Source organism: Musa acuminata, chromosome BXJ1-5 (assembly GCF_036884655.1).
Source record: "Musa acuminata AAA Group cultivar baxijiao chromosome BXJ1-5, Cavendish_Baxijiao_AAA, whole genome shotgun sequence".
Taxonomy (NCBI): Eukaryota; Viridiplantae; Streptophyta; class Magnoliopsida; order Zingiberales; family Musaceae; genus Musa; species Musa acuminata.
This window is the reverse complement of record NC_088331.1, coordinates 535,216-550,806: the sequence shown is the minus strand read 5'-3', so window position 1 is coordinate 550,806 and position 15,591 is coordinate 535,216. Positions and strand designations below refer to the sequence as shown.

The 15,591-nt window shown below is 37.8% G+C and overlaps 2 protein-coding genes across 2 annotated transcripts; both read right to left on the bottom strand.

The window, feature by feature from the left end:
* Positions 1–1,773: 1,773 nt before the first annotated feature.
* LOC135672852 (protein SMAX1-LIKE 3-like) lies at positions 1,774–4,703 on the bottom strand. Its single transcript, XM_065181289.1, has 3 exons — positions 3,352–4,703; positions 2,969–3,194; positions 1,774–2,895 (listed from the first exon to the last, which is right to left on the bottom strand). Exons 1-3 carry the CDS (start codon positions 4,518–4,520, stop codon positions 1,873–1,875), a joined length of 2,418 nt encoding a protein of 805 aa, XP_065037361.1. The 5' UTR covers positions 4,521–4,703; the 3' UTR covers positions 1,774–1,872.
* Positions 4,704–8,535: 3,832 nt separating this feature from the next.
* LOC103983660 (mRNA-decapping enzyme-like protein) lies at positions 8,536–13,612 on the bottom strand. The gene is made up of 8 exons (XM_009400916.3): positions 13,280–13,612; positions 13,131–13,171; positions 12,729–12,778; positions 12,405–12,549; positions 11,084–11,137; positions 10,465–10,588; positions 9,821–10,276; positions 8,536–8,840 (listed from the first exon to the last, which is right to left on the bottom strand). The coding sequence occupies exons 1-8, from the start codon at positions 13,436–13,438 to the stop codon at positions 8,784–8,786; spliced, it is 1,086 nt and encodes a 361-aa protein (XP_009399191.2). The 5' UTR covers positions 13,439–13,612; the 3' UTR covers positions 8,536–8,783.
* Between the last annotated feature and the right edge of the window lie 1,979 nt (positions 13,613–15,591).

Genomic DNA, 15,591 nt, shown 5'->3' with positions numbered 1-15,591 from the left:
GCCTGTAAACCCTTTTGCAGATGCCAATGGACTCTCCTTTTGGTGTGTGTGTGTGTGTGTGTGGGACGGGGGTTGAGCTCCAAGGTCCGGTTAATGGCGGATGTTCTTCCTGTAGAACCACTTGCATGTCTTCGTCTCAGTATATGACACTGGTTTCAGGGCATATGTTGTTACGTGCATTCTAAGGGAAGTATAAATGATCATATAGCCTGGCAACTCAACAAAAGGTTATTCTTCTTCTTTTGAGAGAAACTCTTTGGTGATGCTTCAGTCACTCCTTATCTTCTTAGACTTCAACCTTAGGATATATATATATATATATATATATATATATATATATATATATATATATATATATATATATATATATATATATATATATATATATATATATATATACACACCTTGACTCGATAGAATTCAAGACTCATTTCATATTAATTTTGAAATTAATAATGATAATTTTGTGAGGAATAGTATATACCATCATTGGAAAGCATAATGCGCCAGAAATCCGAATTATTTTACAGAGTTTTTAGAGTGAAATTTTCTAGAGAAAAGTTATGTTCCTCTTTCACTACAAAGGTTACGATGACTACTGTTTTACTTTTGAACGTTTGTAAAATAATTATTATTTATTTTATGAGTTCTTAATTAATGTTTTGTTTATTTTTTGATCTTAAAAATAATTAAGAATTAATCATTCATACTTGAAGGCTCATTCTATGTGTGAGTTCCAAAGTCATTATATTCCTAATTAGATGATGAGCTTATCTATCTTCGTTAAACTCTTTTTTCCACTCCACTTGTCATCACTATTCTGCATAGCTTAGTTCCATCTTCTCATGTCTTCCGACAGCATCAAGCCTTTGGTAGTGACAGACATAATGGATTGTTTTGAATGCTTTTCTTGTTCTCCAGCTATCAAAGCTTCACTAATTATCGCACAGTGCAGAGTTGCTGAATCCACCCAGTAGAACCGCAAATAAGAAAAGAACACAAGCTGCAACATGGATAAAGAGCTTAGTAGTCAGCAAGCAAGGCATTGGAGACAGCAGTCAAAAAGGTTGATGAGAAGAGAGAGTTAAAAGCAACACCCCACTTTGTATCTGACTTTTTACCCTCTTCCTCCTCCACCTGCTGCTGCTGCTGCTTTTTACACAGTCCAAGGATCCACTGTAACATATATTGTTAAGTTCCATCCCCATATCTTCCCTCCATCTTTTGAGACTGATCTCTGGATTCTCCCAATCAATCCATTTCATGAAAGCCAACTGCAACCCCCTAAACTCCCCTACTCATTTGGTGAGCTGCCCATGCAGTGGAGATTTATGTTAACAGGATTCCAAATCACCAACTTTGAGGTCCAAAGACAAGATGCTCTCTTCGATTGCGTTAGTCTTTTCACCTTCACTAGTTTCCAAAGATGAGAATGTTGGGTCATGTACCCTAAAGTGGGGAAAAAAGTGATTCCCTTTCATCATTATGCACGAAAGTAGATTTGTGCTTTTGCCTTTCATATTAACATATCCTTTGTAAAGCTCTCCTGTTATGCATAAGGCCTGCTTTGGTACTTCTCACCTCTCTTCTCATGGCTGTCTTCCTACACCTCGTGGCCAAATGTGTGATACTAATATTGACACTCATATGCCTGTGTTTGTACTTTCTTCATTATCTTCTCTCTCTACATCATTGCTGTTTAAACAATATAATACAATATCCTATCACACTAACGTTTAGATGCATGCATTTCTGAAGCGATTACGAGTCGAAATGTAGATGCTTTACTTCTATGCGTTCAAATCAAGCTACACCATACAAAAGAGACGGATGTTTCCTCACCCACACACACGAAATGCCCACTGCATGGCATCAAATGCTTTGTGGCAGCTTCAAGAGGAATGTTCTGTCGACTATTTCGGAAAGCCTCACACCATCGGATGACCAATCCTCCGTGTCATCAGTGGCAGAAAGATTCAAATCTAGAACAAAGGATTCTGTGTGCTTCGAATCCTCTCCTTCCTCTACAAGCTCATCCAATCTTGGCTTATCTGTAGGAGAGCATGCACTCGATCTTGAGCCATGGCTTTCGCTGGTGAAGATGATGATGGCATCGCTTACACTGACCTCCTCCTCCGAGCTGCAGCTCAGAATTCTCCCTCGTCGTATCGCGTCCTTAATCCCTTCTCGTGAGTGCTCGTCTGCTTGTTCCACGTCTTCCATTAGGATAACTCTGTGAGGATTGTCTCTGACTGCTTCTCCAAACCTCTCGAAATAGCTACGGCTTGCTTCGGAATCAGATCTTGATGAGAGAGTGCACGGACCGATCGAAATGAAGTCAGTAAACGAGCCAAAAACTAGTCTGCCGACCTCCATTGCGATCTTTACTTTGCCTTCGAAGTCGCTACCTTGGAAGAACAGCCATGTCTCTTGCTTGGTCCCCTGTGATTGCAGTCTCTCCTTCCTCCTCAGCATCCCCGATCGGCATTGCAGAATAGTGCTTGCTATGTCAGAGATGATGTCCTTCTGCCATGGCACCTGCTCCTCCAATGCACTGCACAATGTCTTTAGATTCTCAGCATTCAGCTCCTTGAACCTCGAGGTATATTCCACTTCCATGGAATCAATGGTAGGGTAGTGTTTGCCACTAGTGGATGGCAGCAGTTGCTCCTCATCATCTTTATGGGCGTTTCCAGGTAACCAAAAGTGGAATTCTGAGGAGGAGTCCTTGTTGTTCCCTGTGACTGGCCAATCTTGAGGAGTATGGTGCAAGGAAGAAGACGGAGAACTCCATGACAAGAACTGTGCTTTCCTGGGGTGGTGACAATGGAGCTTCTGCACTGAGTTGCACATGGTGTTCCACTTCTTGGATAGGCCATAAAGCTGGAGAGAGTCCTGCAGAAACAAAGCTATGGTCATGTTTTCTATCGGATGCCATCAACGGTGAATGCAAGATAGGAATGCATACCGGGCTATCACTTGATGTGCTTCCTCTCTCTTCAAACCGTCGAAGCCATGAAGGCAGACTTGAGGCCATCGTACCATGTCCACCGCTGACAAGGTCTTTTGGTCCTTGAAATGTGCTGCAGCAATCAGCACAATTACCAGCATTCTTTTTCCTGCTTCGATCTTCTTCTAATTGCCAACAAGGTCCCACTCCGAGTTCCTTGCTCCTCGATTGCCTTTCTACACCACTGAAAGATCAAATGGTGACCTCTTTGAGAGATCAAAACCAACTACAAAGTGCTTGCATTTTCTCCATGATTAAGCTTATCTTATTTGCAGATCTGATAAGCCAATAATAAATCAAATAACAACACAAACATATATATCGTTCCATCACAGTTTTACCTGTCGAAGCTGAGGCTTAACTCCAAGCTTCCACCACCAGGAACAAACAAAGGCTGGACATCCCAGAGAGTTCCCAAAGAAGGAAGCCCAGAGATGCAAGTCATGTAAGTCTGGTATGTGGCAATCCCCAAAAGCCATGTTCTCCCACCACCGCACTCCCCCTCGACGCCATTGGAGGCCAACCTGCCAAGCTCCATGATCGCATGCTCCAAGGGGCAGTACGAGCTTCCTTCTTTCTCCCCACGACTAATCTTAAAGTCGGTTGTACACTTCAAATCTCCCAAGTAAAGAACAGTGCTTCTTCCCTTCACGAGGCGCCTCAGTTCTCTAATTCTCTCCTCGACCTCTTCCCTTGATAGCTGCCCATAGGAAGTCAGCGAGAGGTTTCTGAAGTGGAGAGCCCTCAAAGCCTCAGGCACGTCCCCGTTCTCAACTCTTTCCATTATCCTTCTGACGACAGACTCACAGGTGGCCTTGCACTCCCCTACGATCACAACACTCTTCTTCCTCCCTCTCACCAAGGACTCCATGACACTGTCGACTTCCTCGTTCCTCACTTCATCGGAAGACCTTGATTTCTTTGCTAATGGTGAGAGAGCGTAGTCGTTGCCGGGGGGTTTGTAAGGCCCAGAACTTGGGACACTATTCTCTACAGATATAGCTTGCTCCACGTTGCTCTTCACTTGGGTACTTGAGAAGCCAGCCTCCCTCATGACTCTGCTGACGCTGGGGTCGTCTAAGATGGAGATGATGAGCTGCTGCAGCTCTATCTTGACGACGAGCAGCGGCTGTTGCTGGATCTCGACGGATCCCCGGCGCTGGTGGGCCTGAGCTCTCTTAAAAGCAGCCACCAGGGCATTGGACAGGGCAGGGTGGTGGTGGTGGTGGTGTGGGTAGGAGCTTAGAATCGAGCCTGAGGAGGAGGAGGTGGGGAGACGGTTGAGCGCGACGTTGAAGCAGAGCTCGAGGGCTTTGCAGCGGAGAGGATGGGAGTGGGACTGGAGGCAGGCCACTCGCAGGAGGCCGGTGGAGGAAGAGAGCATGATGTTAGCCACATGCAGCGGCGTCACCTGCGCATGCCCTCGCTGCTGCGCCAGGCTTACTGCTTGCATCACCACTGTTGCTGCTTCTGGTGTCAGTGCTTGTTGCACTGTACAACCTCCTCTCATCTTCTAATATCTTCTTCTTCTTCTTGAGAACTCTAAGGAGGAAGGAAAGGGAAGAGATGTGATACTTGAGGGATTTTGGAGCGAAAGGGAGTAAGGAGCATTGGGTTGATCTCCTTTTGTAGGTAGGCTGAGTCCATGTGGCTGAGAGTGTAGATCAGCTGTAGAGAGCTGCATGGCTGTTGCTACCTGCTTTGCGCTCGCTTCTTTTCTCTCACTCTCTCTCTCTCTCTCTTTTGTTTTAGGAGATTTGAGTTACTTGCTTTTTGGTTGGAGCAACGTGAGAATTTATCATGAGGTAGTGTACAACTATTCTTTTCTTGCAAGGGAGGCTAAATCAAGTCCCAACCTTGATCCTGTGGTGGAAAGTGGAACAGATGTACTAAACAAGCAGCATCAAGGACTTCTCTCTCGCTCTCTCTCTCTCTCTCTCTGCAACAATGTTCTGTGCTACCCTAAATATATGATCCAAGTATTAGCAAGTGTATATAGTTTGAGTCATGCTAATGTACAACTCAAAAGGGCCACAAAGTTTCATCAGAACACCGAGGATGAAAGCTTCTAAAAGATGTGATACAACAAAGGAACCGAGTAGAGTATGTGAGCATCCTCAAACACCGGATTAGGCCTCTCAAGTACCACACACATATATATAAGGCCTAATAACCTCAGCACACATTTCTTGCAAAAGCTGGTGGGTCTAATCTGAGGCACTGTTCAAGATTGATTCATTCTTCTGAAGCTATAAAAGACTGAAGGAATAAAGTGTGTCACACACTGTCATATGACATCTTTCTTCCTTCCATCTCTTGACTGGATGCAATTGTGTTTTTATAAAGGTTGATGCTTTTGAACACCCATTACAATAAGTCCCAAAGTGATGGCTCAATTTGAGTTATCTTCCTAGGTAGTTGGGTAGCACAGTCATGCACAAAGATTAATGAGATTGAGACCCTCACTCTCTTCTTTTGATAGCAACCTCATTGTGATGGAGTCTTTAATGTGATTCATTCACAACAAATGCTTATCACAACAGTGGGATTCATTCACAACCTCATTTGAGATACTGTCAGTTCCCAGATTTGGTTCACAGGCACAATTGAATCCTGCTCCTGCTTCCTATGGAGAACCATATTAGTAACACCCCTGAGATCAAGGCACAATTGAATCGACAGGGAAAGGGTGCACCACTAATATCATTGATTTTTTTTTTCCTAAAAAGAAAAAAAATTATTTACTCAATTCATTACAAGTATAGAAAAGAGGATAGAAGCTTACATAAGTCAGAATGGAAGTTTTCTTTCCATAGAAAGGTGGACTTTGAAGTCTTAGCAAAAAAACCTATTTACTTTCCTATAAGTATGGCTAAAAATGAATTTACCAAAGAGATAAGTGTAAGATCTTTGTATGTCTCTAATGCAATTAATCATCTACTTGGATATGAGTAAATCCAGCATGCTTTCTGATCCTTTATCAGCAGAAATAGCAGTTTATGATAGAGCTTGGACATTAATACCATGAATGAGGATGGTGAATTAAAAAGCCACTTTGATGCTGGCAATGATATTTATATCTTTATCAGCATCAAAGTTATTCTTTTAAATTGTTGTTCTGCATTTTATTTCCAACAATGGTAGCTTTATTCTTTCTTCTCCTACAAAAAGTACTCAAAGAATGAAAGTAACAGTTATGAACAAACTTAAAAGCAATAAATCTCCTTTCTCCCATTTCTATCAATCATTAGATTGAAGGAACCTTTTTTGGTTGCTTGTCATTGAAATTTCTGCATCTATGCATCTACAGCAAATAAGCTAAGAAAGAAAGAAGACAGCAAGATGCAGATGCCCTAATCAGGAAAAGGATGTGTATTGTACTGCAGATTACCAGAAATCCACAAGAACAATAATAACTTTATAGCCAGCCTAAGGATGAAGGATTGTAATTATGGTTAGATCTGAGACATGTTATATATCTTTGAGAGTTACTTTTTTTTTTTTTTTTCAAAGAATTTAAGTCGAGATTCAAGTTAAATCTTTTTGTCAAAGTCTTTACTAGTTAAATTAATTAACATCTTTCTCCAAAGGCATTTCACAAACACATGGTAACAATAAGAAATCGATCATATACCAAATTACAAAAAGCTCAATATATCTAATAAAATTACCTAGTTTTCATAATTTTTTTTATGGATGAAAGGTAAATCTTCTCGTGCTTAGCATGCTCGAATCACGAAAAGGAGGGTATTCTAAATAGTATGCCCGAGTTGCAAAACTTATGCTAGGTTGTATCCAATCTTCTAACACTTAAGTTTTGTGAAGATTAGAATATATAATTATTTAGTAAAAAGAATTAAAAAGCACTATTCATTTATAAGAAAATATATTTCGATCGTGATGCTGAGTAATCATCAATGTAGTACTGATATGATATAGATATGAAAGTCGATTTACTATTGACGCGAGTGTTGAGTACGAGAGGTGTGTGAATTTATGTATATCATTATTGGTAAAATAATAATTTATGCTAGTATGAAAAAGATTGAAGTAATGGATGACAATATGGATAGTTATTTTATATAGTTATCTCCTACCATTGTAATCATTATTACACATGCAGAATAAAGTGATGCTTCTAAGTTCTCCGTGAAGATAGGAGTGGCACAAAAAAAGTGAGCATGGGTTTGATGAGAAACCAACATGAATAAGAACACAAAAGATAAAAGGGGTAGGAAGAATCAGGAAACATAAAAAAAAAAAAGGAACAACAAATGGGATGATGGCTTTTGAAACTTTAACTGGATCGAGATGAAGGAGACTCCTTGTTTGAGGCCTTGCACAACAAATGGGATGGTTCCTGTTATTGTGGACTGGACTAGAGTTTTGCAAAATAATACTAGGGCTATAAATAATACTATATTATTTTATTAGTATTATGAAAGAATCGTTTCTTAAAAAAAAAAATTCATTTCTAAGATTGAGTTGTCAAAACTTGATCATGATTATTCTGATTCAAAATTGTTGATTCTTTATTAAATTTTAAATAAAAAAATTAAAATAAATTTTTTTATAATTTTATTTCTATGCTTTGAAAAATTAATGTATAATGAGTCTTAAAAAAATATAAAAAATTGATATAAAATTATAGAATTATAAATCAAATAAGTTTTGAATGCTATATCAAATACATATTTGTTATCTTCGGGGATAGTCTCTTATTTTCATTTTTCCATCTTAGTTCAATCATCGATACGTGCTTAAACTTTCAACTGATCAAGATATGTCCCCTCCCCCCACACTAAAAGCGTTAACAAAGTTGATAATATTTATCTTACAATCATTGCTAAGATAAAAAATAAATATTATTATTATTATTATAATATATATATATATATATATATATATATATCACAACCATCATTTCAAAATTAAAAATTAAAAATTAAAAATTAAAAATTAAAAATTAAAAATATTATTATATATCACATCTATCGTTCAAAAATTAAAAACCTTGTTAAAAATTTTATACCCATAATGCTATCACCAAACTCAAAAAAGTGATTAGATTAATTTTAAGCATGTAGCTATTCCCAACATTGACCCAACATTGATCTCAATCCACCAATCACCCATCATACTATAAAAAAAATTCCCAAAGGTGTATTCTCAAGAGTCTTTGAAACACATTTATCAACTTCAACACTTCATCAAACCATCTAAATCTGTATTAACTTAAGCATGCCACTCTCAACATAGCTTTTTACATGTCTAGACCGAGATCCCCAAACTCTCAACACCTCAACTTAAGACAAACTTGACATAGGACCTCGATTTGCTCCAAACCCAAGTCAATATCGGACAACCAAAATATATCAAGACATTGTTACGTAATAGAAACATGGTGTGATGACATCTCTCAGCTGTAGAGCCTACGGAATACAAGTAAACTTTAGCAACAAGATGAACTCATGTTGTTTGATGCATCTGTCAGTCACGCAGGTCGGTCCATGTTGGTAAGAAAATTCAGGCAACATATGAACTCGTGCTGAATTCCCAGTGAGATCAGATAGCATACCAGAAGAAAATTTTAGATACTCCCATCGACATACAATCCCAAAAAAATATAAAAGGAAAAAGTTATATGAACAAAAGTTCTATGTCGTTATCTGCCACTCGAAAGATTTACAAATAGCTCTACAAGAAAAAGCAGCTCGACTAGTAATTATATGCACCGAGAATCGTCCCATCTCTCACCCAAATCTTTTGCTCGTCATGGGTAATGTGCATTTAGCATCTCCTGGTATACCATATCAATGAATTCATTGTTCTGCAAAGAACACATTTAGATGATCAGATCAACTTTAGTCCATTACACTACTCAAGAGTACAACAAGCAAAAAGAAATATCAAAAGCAAACACCCTCCCTGAAATGTATACTTCAACTGTAAAAATTCTGTTAATAGGATAGACAATGAATTTAATATCAATAAATGGCCAGTCAAGTCATCCTTGGAGTTGCTTCAGTCTTCTGTGGTAACAAGCCACTTAGTTTCAAGCAGAGACTATCAGATCTGAAGAAATAGCAACACTAATCTCTGCTTGAAAAATAAATGCAAAATAAATAAAAATAAATATTCCCAATGGAGCTCCCATGCACAATACATTTGATGAGAGCAGCATTTACAAGCAAAATAGATCAATCATGACAGAGGACTTTCATAAAAAGAAATATCAGAAGTTGATGACATCACTAAGTGTAAGCAGAGTGAATGGTTAGTAGGAAGACACAACATTAGAGGGAAGAAAGACTTCAAGTGATATACCAAAACCATAAGGGAGGGGGAAAATAAATTACTATGAAATAAAGGGATAGTCAAAAGGCTTCACTAGGCAGGAAATAAAATCATAAGGGCAGGAGACAAAAGAGAAAAGAAGAATGAACAACGGAACTACATGGCACATCAGAAATTAGATTAAGGGACTGGATTCATAACACTAACTTCCAGTCATGGAATTATCCAAAACGTTTGTTAACTTGCATGGAAAGTTGAGTGAGCAGGATAATGGGTGGTAAGATAAAAAATGAGAGGACAATGAAAGTGCAAGAATGAAAAAGAAACACACTGCTAGAAATGTAGTGTGCAAGATCTGTACTAAGGAAATGATCATCATATGGCTATTTACTTAAAAACAAGAAACACAATGAACAAGTTGTATGGGGACCAGTCCATCCAATGCAGTACCAATAATTTATTGTCAAGACAGATGAGAAAAAAAATAGTGCAGCAGAAGGGAAGAAAACTTACCTGCACGAGCCTCAAGAGTGCAGCACGGACTTTTTCTTTTGTAAGAATTGGGCCATAGTTTGGGGCCGGAGTAAGGGATGCAGATGGAGCAGGTGGTGGAAAGGGTTGTAGTAATGGAGTGCCATATGGACGCTGCATTGTCACTGGAGGATACAGTGGAGGAGCATTCGGAGTTATAGATGCTGCTTGAGGCATTGCCAATGTAGAAGGTGCTGGAGTAAAAAATGAAGGTTTCACAAGACTTGTAGCACGATTGATATTTCCGCTACTCGATTCAAGAGTTTCCAGAGGTGGCATTAAGCAGGATGAAGCTGGAAAAGTGGGGGTTGGCTGAACAGTTGGTATCACAGATGGATTGGTACTTGATTCATTAGAAGTTACAGGAACAGTTGCTGCAACAAGAGGTGGCTGCCCTGAAATTGCTGCATTTGATGCGTTTCCAATGTTCAGAGCATTCTGAAAAAACAAAATAATTTCCATGTCATAAAGAGTAGACCTACTGCCTGACGAACACAGCACCATAATTTACTAAAAATAGTAGAATTACCATCACATAAAGAGTAGACCATAGTACACCTAAAAGCTACACTTACTAGCAGCAGACACGACGATACAACTAATGGTACAATTAGCAGAAAACATACACCAAAGAAGTTTGTCAATGCATCATCAGGAACATCCGGAATTGGTGTAGCTGCAGATGTAGTTGGCTCAAGAGGACCTTCAATTACTGATGAAGTAGGTACAGCTTCAAGCTCCTCAAACTCACTGTTGCAAGAAAAAGGGAAATTACTCATAATAACAGCCATCCATATTTTACACATGACACAGAAATGATCGTAGATATCAAATGTGGAATTACATATGCATGCAGATATAGCAGCTACAAATTTCTTGTCGAAATTTTGAGAAAACTAAAAGAACAGACAACTACTATAGACATAGTATTCCAAGAAGGATGTCAATTGAAAAGATAGCACCTAATGATGAAAAAAATAATGATCAAGAATCCCCTAAAAGACTGGATTACCCAAAAAAAGGTGGATATTACTTTATGTCCAAGCATATGTGTAGGGAGCAAACAATAAAGCCTTGGAAGGAAAAAGGAAACATTGCTTTCCAAAAAGAAAAAAATAGGTCAAGACTAAACCACAACATATGCTAATAAAAATCATGAAAAGTATAGTAAGCAGACTAAAGGAAAATGAACAATACCATTGGTTGCTACTAAGCATGTAGGACCAAAGGGATAATAGCATATACCTTTTAGAAGATACCTTAGGCTTCGGAGGTACTTTAGAATAGGCATTAAGTATCCTGAATAAAAGATAATGTCAGTCTTGAGCACTATAATTTGTCATATGACAAAACTGATGCAGATGAAAGAGGAATACTGAATGATAATGTCAGTCTTGAGCACTATAATTCGTCATATGACAAAACTGAAGATCATATATGATGCAGAATAAGATTCTAAGACTTCAATTTTAAAAATAATATTAGGAGAAGATGAAAGAGGAATACTGAATAACATATAATACTGATCGATCTTTTTCATGAAAAGCAAACCCTATACCTATTTTAAGCTGACTGTCTTTTCAGGTAACTTGCAGAAATGTATGTCCATATAAAGAATAACATGATGGATCCCATGATTCCAAAAATTAATCATGTATGGAAAAGCACAGTTAAGCAAGAGGTGGAACTACAACTGTAGATTACAATGATTTGTTTCTTAGGTTCAACATATGAATAAAATGAGGAACAACAGATATGACTGAAAATTCATGACAGAAGAGGAACAAAATGTACCTGCCAAGGAATACCTTTCATAGCTAGAATATGAGGCAGGTAAGTTCTAATCATTTCTTATGATATATATACAATAATTATTTAGTACAGTAAACCTTTATACGATATGATTATATGGATAATGTCATAGTTCTTCTGAATTATGACCATTAGTCTTCAGCATAAGAATGTAATAAAGTTCACAACGTCTTCAAAATGTCTGACAGATTTTAAATATTTTTGTATGAGATACAAATACTAGGTATTTACTATAATAATATCCTTGTATGATAAAATATGTATCATAGATCTTCATGAACTATTCTTGATTATTTTCCGTTGCTTTTAAAAAGTTTTCATCTTTATATTTCAGTTCCTTGTTTTAAAATGTTAGACATCTAATGGAATATGAAGGTCGAAGAATCTCTCAGTGCATATTATTTATTCTTTTTAAAATTTTGTTTCATATTTTCACCTAATGCTTTGCTCTTTTTTTTTTATGATTTTATATGTTTCTTACCAGAAAATATTCCAATCATGTCACTCCTAGATAATCTGGTCTGGATTTTGCAAACCTTGATTAAAGATGTACAATCTACAAAGATACTATGCTTACTATAATCTATAATTATAAAGTATTTGGCAATAAGAATTAACATAAAATCACTTTTTAGAGTTCTACAGTAAGTCTTCAAAGTCATTTAAATATAGTGAAGTAAATAAAATATTCTGGAAATAAAAAATGAAAGGGCATGTTTTCTCAGCAACACGTTGAAGAAATTAGTACTTGTACCTGCTCAAAATATTTGCTACATCTTCACAGTCATGTGAATTATAAAACCATATTCCATTGACTTCTTGAGCTGCATTTCGATACAACAGATATGGAAGATGGATTTCATACTCGAAATCTCCCAAGAGATCCTCAACCAGATTATCTGTTAATCAGATGAATCACAAGTAAAAAAAGGCTCTTCTTTACTGTTTGACTACACATTTATAACACATTAGTGATTACAAATAACATTGTCAAGTTCAACATATTTGGCAAACACCTATAAAAAAAACTATTTTTAACATGAAACGTCAATGAATTTAGCATGGACCAGTTCGTAACCTGTGTTCCGCCGGTTCATGACAATGAACTGAAATCTTGGCTGTGCATTCCTGCAAAGATGCACTTATTTGTTTGTAATATTCGGCAGATACATCAAAATATGGCAATGCCAAACTAGAAAAGAATATAAAATGGCATTCCAATATAAGTTTAGATCTGAGGAATTAAGATCCTAAATCGAAGGTCAGACTCAAAGAGTCTGATGCAATCACAATTAGAAGTGACTACAACAATAAAATTCATAATCGATGGAGTGGTAAGAAAAAAAGGCAATGATAAAAACCCAAATCCAGATTACACAATAGCCAATCTTTCAATCAGTACAAGAGAAAACATCAGATGAGGGAAAACAATTCACTGAAAGATCAACATACATATCCTAATAGCGAGATCAGCAGTTACCTCTTGACAAGGAAGAGCGATCCCTCGACGTCCTTTCGACTCTACGGAAAACACAAACCGTCAAAGCCCTAGATCAGATGGCGCAAAAGCGAAACAAAGACCAGCCAGAAACAAGATAGAAGAAGAAGGGGTCTCCGATCGAGGCGTACCCATCGATTGAGCTCGATGTTGAACTCGTATAAGGTGACGTGGGGAGCGGTCATGAGGACCTCCTCCACGAAGGGGTCGATCCGCTGGAGAACGATGAGGTTGAGAGCTTTGGTGCTCTGCTGGTCAAGATTAGGCATCAGCTTACCGTTCTGCGTCATTCTCACCCCGCGCCGCAACGAAGCCCTAATCAACTATAACCCCAAACTCGACTCGAGCAGCTATCGATCGAGGAGGCGCGAGGAGGCGATGGAAGGAAACATGGATTGGAGGGCGCGGCGCATGCGATCGCGATGGGGTGCAGAAAGGTTGGGGGTAAAGAACGATAAAATAAATCATAATGAAAAAAAAGGGGAACGAAATGGCCCGAGAGGTGTTATGGGATTCAGAAACGTGCGACGGGAGGATATTTCACCCGTCCAGCTACCTGATACGCAACTGGTAAATAAGGTGGACCCACGCCATCCCTACGTACAAGTTCAATGTCGGCGTGGATTTTGATGGTGTTTGAATCTCCGAACTGGCCATCATTAAATGGCCAAAATACCCGTAATTTGACACTACCACGTTCGAGATTGTAGGGATTCTATTACGATTTCTGTGATTTGTATAGCTAATGGCGAATCTGGACCGTCCAAACTGTTCTCCTCACTTTGCAGCCGCCCATTCGATCTCGTTGTCTTGGAGAAGTGGACGGTGGAGATGTGAGATGAGGTTTAGATGTTGGAAATAGGCGAATCGGAGGAATGTTCTGCGTAGGATTTGGAGAGGATCCTAAAGCTCAAAGCAACGATGTCCGGTGTTCGGTGACAAAAAAAAGCCCAAAGAGTAATTTTGGTGATGTATATAAAAATCTTTAGAGATAAACTTATATAGGGTGATTTCTCTATAATTGATCACTTTTCAGCTTTTTCTAAAAGGCAATCCTTTTTAGTTTTGCTTAAGCAGTATCCTGTGATTGCAAAAATACCTAAAACATCCCTCACTAATTATTTTGGTCAATTTTTTTGCTGGTTTTTTCATCGATTTTGAATCGTTATAGTGTTTTTTTTATTTGCTCATTTATAGTATTTTTGATATTTTTATTAAGATATTAAAAACTTTATAAAGTTATTAAAAAAATACTATATGTTTTCATTGTCATTTTTTCTAGACTATTCATTATGACATCATATTTTTTTTATTTTTAGTTAGTCATTTACAATTAAGTAGGTTTTATAATATTTTTATGTGATGGTCAAAATATTGTAACAAGCTAATTTTTATTTATATTTTTTATGGGTAATATTATCCCTAATTATTTAAATACATACTTTAATCAAATGATTCCTAGTGTGTTTTGATTCTATTTGATTTACTTTAGAATCAAACGATTCATAATATGATTGATGTATTAATGATTCTTAGTTTCTTAGTGTATTTTGATTCCATTTTACTTATTTATCTTGATTTTTAATTATGTTATAGTGTTTTTGTTGAGATGTTTCCTCAACAAAAATATTGTACGAGACATAATATTATGCTTCATTGGCTATATTGCTCATTAACCGTTACGGTACAAAAACTTTAGGCTTAAAGTAGTTTAATCAAGGTATACCTCGGGGTTTTCTTTTAGTCGTTGAAGCATCCCTAGCTCTAACTTGGGATGTGGCAAATAAATCACCTTAACTTCGGAGGTAAAATATGACCCACCCCCTCCATGATAGGGCTCACTTTGCATTCTGAGCTCCTCCTTTGTTAGTACTATTACCCCCTTGCCCTTCGTTTCCTTGAATGTCTAAAGCACTTGTTTGCTCTTTCTAACTAGATTGAGAAGATGTTCTCTTCTAATTTATTTGAATCTAAAACTCTTAGTCAATCAATAGCTAAGAGGGTTCAAGTTCTACTTTTGTGTAGTTCTAAGGCAGGAGAGAGGACTTCTTCTTTCTCGCTAGAGTGGACAGTTTTGATCAACCCCAAAGTTATCAAGGACCGTTAGATCATAGAAGGTTCCCATGATCAAGACATGGTCATGACTCTTGAGCTCCTATAGCGCTTGTGCTTCATTGGCTATATTATATCTTCTCTACAGGATTCCTAACTGCATGGGGCAAGCAAACGACTAAGTTTCCTGACCGCCCATGGTTGCCTTGTAGCCAAGGTTTCATGGCTACAAAGGACTCATTTGTAGTTAGAGTTTCCTAACGACACGAGACAATCCTGTGGCCTAAGACTTATGGTTGCAGGAGAGTTCATAGTGGCTAGGGTTTTCTAGCGGCATAAGAGACTACTTGTCATGTGCGGCATCCTATGAAAGGGTTCCTAAAATACTACA